At 43.3% G+C, this 9,455-nt stretch overlaps 1 protein-coding gene across 1 annotated transcript; it reads right to left on the bottom strand.

The window, feature by feature from the left end:
• Positions 1 to 225: 225 nt before the first annotated feature.
• Positions 226 to 8,635, bottom strand: LOC710287 (large ribosomal subunit protein eL6-like). The gene is made up of 3 exons (XM_028829988.2): positions 8,353 to 8,635; positions 7,292 to 7,460; positions 226 to 1,103 (listed from the first exon to the last, which is right to left on the bottom strand). The coding sequence occupies exons 2-3, from the start codon at positions 7,364 to 7,366 to the stop codon at positions 288 to 290; spliced, it is 891 nt and encodes a 296-aa protein (XP_028685821.2). The 5' UTR covers positions 7,367 to 7,460; positions 8,353 to 8,635; the 3' UTR covers positions 226 to 287.
• Positions 8,636 to 9,455: the final 820 nt, after the last annotated feature.

The raw sequence follows: 9,455 nt of genomic DNA, 5'->3' as shown, positions 1-9,455 counted from the left end.
AAGCACCCAAGCTGAAAACATGGGTAATTCTATTAATAAAGTTTACACTCTTCCTCTTCCCCTATAGCCAATGAGTTACCACACCAAACATTCTGCTTCTTTATTCTCTCTCCAATGTCAACTGCCCTCTATCACCACATTTAGGGAATACTGCAGCCATGTTTTCAACCTCAAAAATTGAGACATAAAACTTTTTTTTTTTTGTAGTTAGCTATTTAATGAGGTTCTTAAGACATTTTGAACACCAATTTGTGAGGATAAATTCCATTCGTCAGGGCAAACACAGATCACAGGTAGCCCTGGAGCTGAGGAACAGCTTTGATTTTTGGTAGAATCTGTGAGTCCACAGCTTTCTGATCAATCTTGGGCTGCTCTGTAATCTCGTATTTCTCTTTTTCTGTGTCGAAGATCTCACCTTCCTGGTGTCTGGGCTTCCGCAGCTTCTTCTTCTTGAAGTAAGCATCAGTAAGATGTTTTGGGATTTTGACATTGCTGATGTCGATTTTGGTTGAGGTGGCAATGACAAATTTCTGGTGTGTTCTTCGTAGAGGAACTCGATTGAGGACCAGAGGTCCAGTCACAAGTAACAAGCCACTAGCCAGCTGCTTCAAAAAAACCACCCTCTTGCCCCTGTGGCGTCCAGTGAGGATGATCAGAATGGTCTCGGGGGTAATGCTGGCTCGCAGTTTTCTCACATGCTGACTGAAGGGTTTTTTGCCGTGGCTCAACAGCTTTTGAGGCACATCTTCAGTAGGATAATATCTAGGCATTTTGCAAAGTTTAACCACCCGGGTACTGCCGTTCTTGTCACCACCAACTGGGTTTGTAAGAGTTGCAAGAACCTTCTCCTTCTTTTTCTTTTCAACCTTAGATTTAGCAGCTGAGTACTTCCTCTTGTACATGGCCTTTCTGGAATACATGGCAAGTCGGGAATACCTGCCAATTCCTCTGACAAGGACAGGGTTGCGGCTGCAATGGGGCTTCCCCTTCTTGGGCTTCTTAGCCTTGAGGTTACCTTTTTTCACCTTGCCACCAGCATCAGCCTTCTTGGCTTCGGGTTTCTTTTCTTTAGTATCTGGCTTCTCAACTTTTTTACCCGCCATCTTGCAAAATGGAAAAGAGAGCGAGACATAAAACTTTTGTGTCACTTCCACATACGAGATATTCTGAGAAGCAGACAAAAGTTCAAAAACATTGGGATTCTTGAAATATTTCAACAATTTCCAGGGACAGTACTAGAGAATATTTGAAATCATAATGCCACTAAGAATTCAGGTTGGGTGGTCATTTAGCCTTGGTTTTATGGCTCTTGGGCTTCTATTTTAAGTTTCAGAACTTAAGTTATTAATCATCTAGGTTACAAAAGACAAATGCATGGACATAAATAACTAAAAATACAGTACAATAGTATAAATACTAAATAAGTGAGGAAGTAATTGAGAAGAGAAATACAGAGGAGATATGACCTGAGTTAGGCTTTTTTATTTTCTTTTTTCTTTTTTTTTTTTTTTTTTTTTTGAGACAGAGTCTCACTCTGTCACCCAGGCTGGAGTGCAGTGGCTAGATCTCAACTTTCTGCAACCTCCACCTCCCAGGTTCAAGTGATTCTTGTGCCTCAGCCTCCTGAGTAGCTGGGATTATAGGCATGCACCACCGTACTCGGATAATTTTTGTATTTTTAGTAGAGACAGGGTTTCACCATCTTGGCCAGGCTGGTCTCAAACTTCTGACCTCAGGTGATCGGCTCGCCTCAGCCTCCCAAAGTGCTAGGATTACAGGCATAAGCCACTGTGCCCAGCAATGACATAAGCTAGGCTTTCAAGGCCATTGTAATCCAGGTGTGTGCCAGCTCGTGCCTGAAGCTGCCCATATGGAAGTATCCCAATTCAGGTCCCCACTGAGGGAGCTGGATTCTTGTCCACCAGCCACAAGATTGAGTAACCAGAAAAAGTGTCTGATTCAAGGCTGTGGTTCATATTTGGGCAGCCTGAGATCTACAACTTGGACCCACATAAAAAGATAATCTGCATCAACAAGATTCCTTTCTGGAATCTGAAATTGAAAAACCAAAATGAGAGAGCTGGCAGCACAGGCAGATGCTAAAAGACTTGCCTCCAGTGTTACTTTAAGGTAACGGAGGGATCAGAGAGTCCAGGGCAAGCCAAAACCATGAGTAAGCCAAAGTCATGAGTAGATAGAACAAGCTGGTCAATAGTGGAGCAAACACTCAACATAAGTGACAATAGCATGAGAAAAAGAGAGACCATTCAACCAAAACAAGAGAGGTGGAGCAGCTAGTCCCTGGATCTGCCTTGGAACTTGATGTCTTGCCAGCTCTGGTCTAAATCCAGGTATAGCCTTACAGCCACTCCTTGAACTTCATTTCCAGGTGACTGTTTGAATGCTATTCACTGAGAGCTAAGAGCTGAGGGAAATGGATTCAGCCAGGCAGGGCAGAGGGAAAGAGAAATCCAGGAGCCCAGATTAGCATGGATGGCGGCATAAAGATGAAATTTCTCATGGACTCCTCAGGGAAAGGTAGAATGGAAATTATTTTAAGTAGGAGATAAAAGTTACTGAAGCACCTTAAATTTGTTGGCCAAAGTGGTATTTGGTGAATGAATGAATAAATGAATGCATGTGGGTTAAGGCCAAAAAGTAAATGACTTTAAATAACAGGATCGAGACCTTAGACTTGATATCATAGGCAATAGGAAACCATAGCAGTTTGGAACAGGGAGGAGAAACCATCAATATAGTATTTTTAACATAATGAATTTTTTGAAAGACATTCCATTTCCCAATGCTGAAGCATGCATTGTCCCAGTCCCACAATGATGTAGTGAGCATGTAGGAGTAATGTTTGGCCGAGAGAGGAACATGAAAGCAGCCCACTGGTAAATGGAACTGCAAATTAGAATGGCCTGAGGGAGGCTTCCGTCCAGACAGCCCAGAAGCTGAGAAAGACAGCCAAAGATATCTCGCCTGGCATGCAGCTGTGGGAAATGCTGCAACTCTTTCTGACTGACTGGAAACAGCTATAAGACCACGTGCAAACTCAAAATCAGTTCTAAATAGGCCCATTATGACAAGGGCTGTCAGCCCCCTGTGGACTTCCATGTAGCACCCAGATGTCACATGTAGACATGTGACAGCTGACTCCTCATTCTCTCAACCAGGCATTTGTAGCAGCTGTCTGTTCACGGCATGTCAACTTGGACACAGATCTCAGCAACTCGAATGCCTCGCCAAGATCCACTCACATAACATTAATGAGCACTGAAGAATCTCCTGACAGTTTCATGAGGGAGAGAGAAGGACTTCACAGCAAATAATTAAAGGAAAAAAAAAAAAAAAAGACCTACTAGACATACATGTTCTGCAAATTCCTCTATTGCTGGTCAGCCACCAAGAGTTTCTTTATCAACCCACAACACAGCTTAAATAAAGACCCACTCCTCCCCCAGCACAGTTTATAGGGCCCACGCTCCTTAAGATGATAATTGAGGTTATAAATGAACACCTTGTTGTTTTTACACACACATAGCAATAAGCATAGGGCTTAATAGCTCCCACCATGCCCCCAGCTATGTCTCCTTGGCCCCATCACTTTGCTCTCCGGGCTCTGTTTCTCATTCTGTAACACAAGAGGCAGAAGTGGGTCCATCTGGGTTAATCCCACCCACCATCCAGTTCTCAATTTGGACTCTACGTAGTGGAGAGTGGTTTCTGCCCTAAGCAGAGGGGTTTTCCTTCTGCAAAGAACAAAATGAATGAATTAGGGATGAAGAAGCCACTGTATAACCTAGGCCTTTGGGCAAGTGGGGGCCGGGAAGCTGGGGGCGGGGAGGGAGGCAGGGCAGGGTCCCAGTGGTAGGGAGGGCAAGGTGAGCACTGGCTGCCCCTCCACGGGGTGTGCGGTGATGAGGTCTGCAGAATGCAGAGCGTGGAGGAGAAATGGTTTTGTCTGGGCAGCCACCCACGCTCTGACTGCAGTAAGGGTCACAGTGGGCCGGTGATGACTTTTTGATGGAGTGGACACAGCACCCTGCAGGGGCCAGCAGTCTTTGGAAGAGAAGCGCTCAGCAGAAAGCACATCCAGCTCTCCGTCTGCTCTTCCCTCTTCTGCTTTCTTTCTCTCCCCACCCCCAAACCCCATCTCGGTCACTGCAACCTCTGCCTCCCAGGTTCAAGTAATTCTCCTGCCTCAGCCTCCCGAGTAACTGGGATTATAGGCGTGTGACACCACACCCGGCTAATTTTTGTATTTTTAGTAAAGATGGGGTTTCACTATGTTGGCCAGGCTAGTCTTGAACTGCTGACCCTGTGATCCTCCCGCCTCGGCCTCCCAAGGTGCTGGGATTACAGGCATGAGCCACCGCGCCCGGCCTTCTCCTTTCTTTTTAAAGTGTGTCTTCTGGGTGCCGTTTTCATTCTAAGCTATCTATAGCGCCTCAGTAAGAGAGAAGGAGGGGAAATCCAACAACAGCCGCAGCCACGTGGCCAGTTTCTGTGGGAACACCTATGGATGTATGCTGTTCTGGGCAAGAACAGAACAAAGTCGCTTTTATCTCCTTCTTTCCAAAAGCCTTGTGTGCTTTAGAAGCTGGTTATTATTGCATTATTAAAGCCCCAGTGAGCCGAGGCCAAGGCAAGGATACTCTAGAGCTGTCCCAGGCAGCTTCAGCCAGTTGAGACTTCTCATCCTGTGACCTAGCCTGACTCCTGGTTGTCATCTCATCACATCCCAGCGAGAGGGGAGCACTGGGGGAGGAGAGAGATGCCAGTCCCTAATTGAAGGTGCCCTGGGCTTCTCAACAAACTGGTCCATCCAGTTCCTAGGAATTATTCTGAGCATAATCCCTTTTGCCAATATTGTGTTTCTTAAAGCACCAGCAGAAAAAAGTGAGGAAAAGACTGTTGCGTAAGGAAATCTGAAACCAGATTTCCCTGGGTTTCAGCAAGCAGTTTGCTCAGGAGAGGTTGAGAGGACCAAATGTTCAGGTTTGTGTGTATGGTCATTGGGGGCTGGAGACTGGGGACAGCCTAGGGCATTGTTTGCTAAGGGCAAGTTTGCTCCAGTTAGTTACAGATTCCTAGTCACAACACCGTGAGTTTTGTCATCTATCCCAACCCCAACTTTCACAGAGGAAGAGAGGAAATGCACAGGGGCAAGGTGACTGGTCGAAGGTTGCACAGTGGATTGGTGGCCTGCTCAGATAACCACAGCCTAGACATATGCTAAGCACGTGTGGCATTCATTCTCCAGGTCTGCAAGCACGGATGCCCTTTGAATGGCAATGCCAGTTTAAAGCTAGTGTTTGGAAAGACAGGCCCCCAGAAGGCATGGACTGTATTTTTCCCTGGTCCTTATGGGGCACCCCGGCAAGGTTTAAGCACACTTAGAAACTTACACCTATGGACAAACCCCAGAAAAAGATAATCAGAGTCCCATTCTCTAACCAGCTCCAGTACACTTATTTTCATGTAAATGTGGAGAAACAGCCCAGCCTAAGAGGGGGCAGCCTAACAGAACAGCAGAATGAATGCCACCATGCAAGTTTGTGCAGCCCGTGGAATCCATAAAAGGCCTAGTTGCAGGGCCCACCAGGGGCTGAAATCCAGCCTGCCCTCCACTAACTGGGTACTGCCCAGGCAAAATGCTCCTTACCTTTCTGGTCTCAGGTCAAGTTTACCCTTGAGTAGCAAAGCTTCCCTCTCTACTGGCCCTTCCTCTGCGCTTCCCCTTCTACTTCATTCCTGTCCTACCCTCTAAAAGCTTCCCTTAGAAAAAACATTCTGTTCTTCTGTTTTACTTTTTAAGCTATAACCACCAAAGTAGTGATGAGCCCTTCATGCACTGCAGTGTTTGAAGCCACTGAGCACATCTTCAGGTCTATTTCACGTCTAAACATGGTCTTCCCACAGTGCATCTGCCTACCACTGATCACATGCCACTTCCTCCAGGAAGCCTTCCCTGACCCTTCCCTCCTCCCCCACACATCCCAGCCCAGTAAGTGAGGACTATCCCCCACAGCTACCTAGGCTAGGCATGCCCTATGGGAGCTCTGAATATGTTGTTGCAAAATGATCTATTTATAAGTTCATCTTCCCCTTAGATCTGCCCTGTTCAATGTGGTAGCCACTGGCCACGTGTGCCTACTGAGCACTTGAACTGTGTCTAGTCTGAATAGAGATGTATTGTAAATAACAGATACATACTACATGTGAAATAGCATGAAAGAGATAACATAAAATACCTCAATGATCATGTTTCTCTTGTTGGAGATCATATGTTGGAATGATAATATTACAGGCCGGGTGTGGTGGCTCACACCTGTTATGACAGCACTTTGGGAGGCCTAGGAGCAGGAGGATCACTTGGAGTTTGAGACCAGCCTGGGCAACACAAGGAGACCCTGTATCTAAAAAAAATTTTTTTTAATTAGCTGGGCATCATGGCAGGTGCCTATAGTCCTGGCTCCTCAGGAGGCTGAGGCAGGAGGATTGCCTGAGCCCAGGAGGTTGAGGCTGCAGTGAACCATGACCGAGCCACTGCACTCCACCCTGGGTGACAGAGTGAGATGCTGTCTCAAAAATAAGTAAATAAATATATAAATAAATATTTTTAAAGAGTTTAAAAAAGAGAGAGAACCAGAAAAAATAAAAATTAAACAAGATAATATTAAATAGTGAGTTAAATTAAATATATGATTAAAATTAATTTCTTCTATTTCTTTTTTTTATTGTGACTACTAGAAAAATTTAAATTACCTGTATGGTTTGTATCATATTTCTACTGGATATCTGCTTAGACTATAAGCCTCTGGGGTCAGGGATCATATCTTACTCATCTTCGCACTTCCATCATCTAATACAGACACACATTTGGGTTCTAAGACAGCACGTGTAACAATACAGGTGTCACCTTGTGTTGTCACTCTTGCGGCCCACCTGTCTGTCTCTACCAGGATGCTTTCCGCACCTTGGCACAGAGACTGTGCCTCACCTATCAAGTGCTTGGGAAGAGGCAGGTGCAGAATACATGTTAGAGAATGAAGGTAAAGTAAGTATCTGATCTAAATATTCAGGGAGAAAAAAATTTATGATTATTATTTTTAATAGAGATGGGTCTTGCTATATTGCCCAGGCTGTTCTCAAACTCCTGACCCCAAGCAATCCCAAAGTGCTGGGATTCCAAGCACGACCCGCAGTACCTGGCCAATTTTTAAAAAATTTCATCTTGCTTTAATTGTACTTGGGAACCATAGATGTGATACTGATATCTTACAGATAGAAGAACGAAGTGGCTGTAACACGCTGGGTGGGATCTTTCCAAGTTAAGACAAAGGAAGCACCAGTACATCAGGAGACAGAGCGGCTGGGTTCCAAGGCCAGCAGGCTGTTACACAAGGAGGAAAACTTCACGCAAAGTCAATAATTAGAAAAATGATTCTGAGCTGTGAAAACAAACACAGGACAAAGTACCTAGAATACAGAGACTAATATTCCCAACAATTTCAATTAATAACTTATCATACCCTCTTGAGTACTGATCAATTTGATGTGAATTTCAACTTTAAAAAATCTTAATTTTATTTTCTGAATATAGAAATAAAACTGGCTCATTGTTAAAAAAAAAAAATAAGGCCCAATCTCACAATTATATGGAAATGTTTAAAGCAAAAAGTCCTTTGTGATACCACTCCAAACAATAATTCAATAACCGCTAGTAATAGGTTGGTGTTCTTCCTTCTGGGTTTTTCCTTTATAAAAAGTCTTTTCTCTTTATTTTTATATAAAAATAAGGTTATATCCTGAGTATCATCCTGCAACTTAACTTTTGAAACATACAAATATATTGTCAACATTACCCTATGTTAGTACCTACAGCCCTATCTCTTCTTTTAGCTGGAGCATAGCATTCCACTTAGGGTAATACTCCCGTTATTGCTGGACATCAGCAATAAAGACAGGCACTTTTTTGTTATTATAAACAGACTGCAACCAACATCCTCAGACATGTCTTTGCAACTTTTGTGTTTCCATAGGAACAAAAATAGTTTCATTATGACCTAATAAAGATAGTGAAGCAGATCAGAATTGGATCACCTATATTAAAAAAAGAAAAAAGAGATTGCAGTGGGAAGTGGAGAAAGGGAATGGTGAAGATAATGGTAGATATTTGGGCTTTGTAGACTTTTATAATGATGAAAGAAAAGTCCACTTAGCTTGAATCTCATCTTCTACTTCCATAATTCTAAAGTATTTTTAAAATTTAATTGGAATTAATTTCATCTAAAAATCTCAATTTTGGATTAGCCTACGTGAAGTTCAAGAGCACTATCTTACCTGTATGCTGGTAAGAACTGCAATTGGATATATCCTGCTGTCTGGCATCCTCTGGGTCAGTTTCCACTTTTTCCTATTGAGGGACTTACAGGTTCTTTAGTTACACAGGTAACTGTGGTTTGAAATTTAAAACAACAGTATGTCTTTCATAATTCTCCTGAGAAAGAAAAATTCCAACAGTAAACAACGCCACTGAGGTTTCTCCTCCCCCACCAGTTGCATCAAAATGCTATTCTTGCTTTGTCTTACACTAACAGGATAGACCAGTCACTAATCTCTCTGAACACACATCTCCCAACCTGTAAAATGGTTGCTACCTGCTTTGATTCACTACTGTCAAGATTAGAGATAATGTATGTAAAGTACTAGGACAAAGTACATGCTCTAATAATGGGAGTTATTATTTTCAGTGGAAACTAGTAGGATAAATAGCCAGAGAAAGAGATAAAAGCAAAAGGTGGTAAGGAGAAAAGAAAATTCAAGGAACATTTGTAGTAAATTTCAACATTTTTATTGCAGTAACTTTGATATGTGTTTTCTATGATGCCAGGAACTAACATCTCTTAAGGGAGCATTATCTGCCTGCTTCTGTACTAGGGATTTTACATATGTTTTCTTAATTCTCACAACAAACTTGTAACGCAAGTAGTCTCTTCCCACATTATACATGGAAAAACTGAGACTCAGAATGTGTAGGTGGCCTTCTCAGATTCATCAATGTGGTAAGTAGATAAATTGGTGTTGGTGTTAAAACTCAAATAGTTCCAAACCTATGCCTGTCTACTTACCAGGCTGTGACTACTGCACCAGGTCTGATGATGCCTTCATGGTTTCTTATCTCCTGCACATTTTTCTCCACCTGGCCTCACTCTGATCACAATGGCAGATCCAGGGCTTCCCTCTTCCACTGACAGAAAATCAGTGCAAATTGACTTATGCACATCAAGGACAAAATGTGTTCATGGTCATGACAAGTCTAAAGGTAGACTTTGGCTTCAGGCATGGCTGCACTCAAGGGCTCTATCTTCCCCATTTCTCAGTGCAACTTTCCTCTGAGTTCTGACTCTGGCTTTACTTTCATAGGGCTGTCTCCTCTGGATAGC

The sequence above is a fragment of the Macaca mulatta genome, chromosome 1 (assembly GCF_049350105.2).
Source record: "Macaca mulatta isolate MMU2019108-1 chromosome 1, T2T-MMU8v2.0, whole genome shotgun sequence".
In the NCBI taxonomy this organism is placed as follows: domain Eukaryota; kingdom Metazoa; phylum Chordata; class Mammalia; order Primates; family Cercopithecidae; genus Macaca; species Macaca mulatta.
This window is presented reverse-complemented; position numbering and strand designations above follow the sequence as displayed.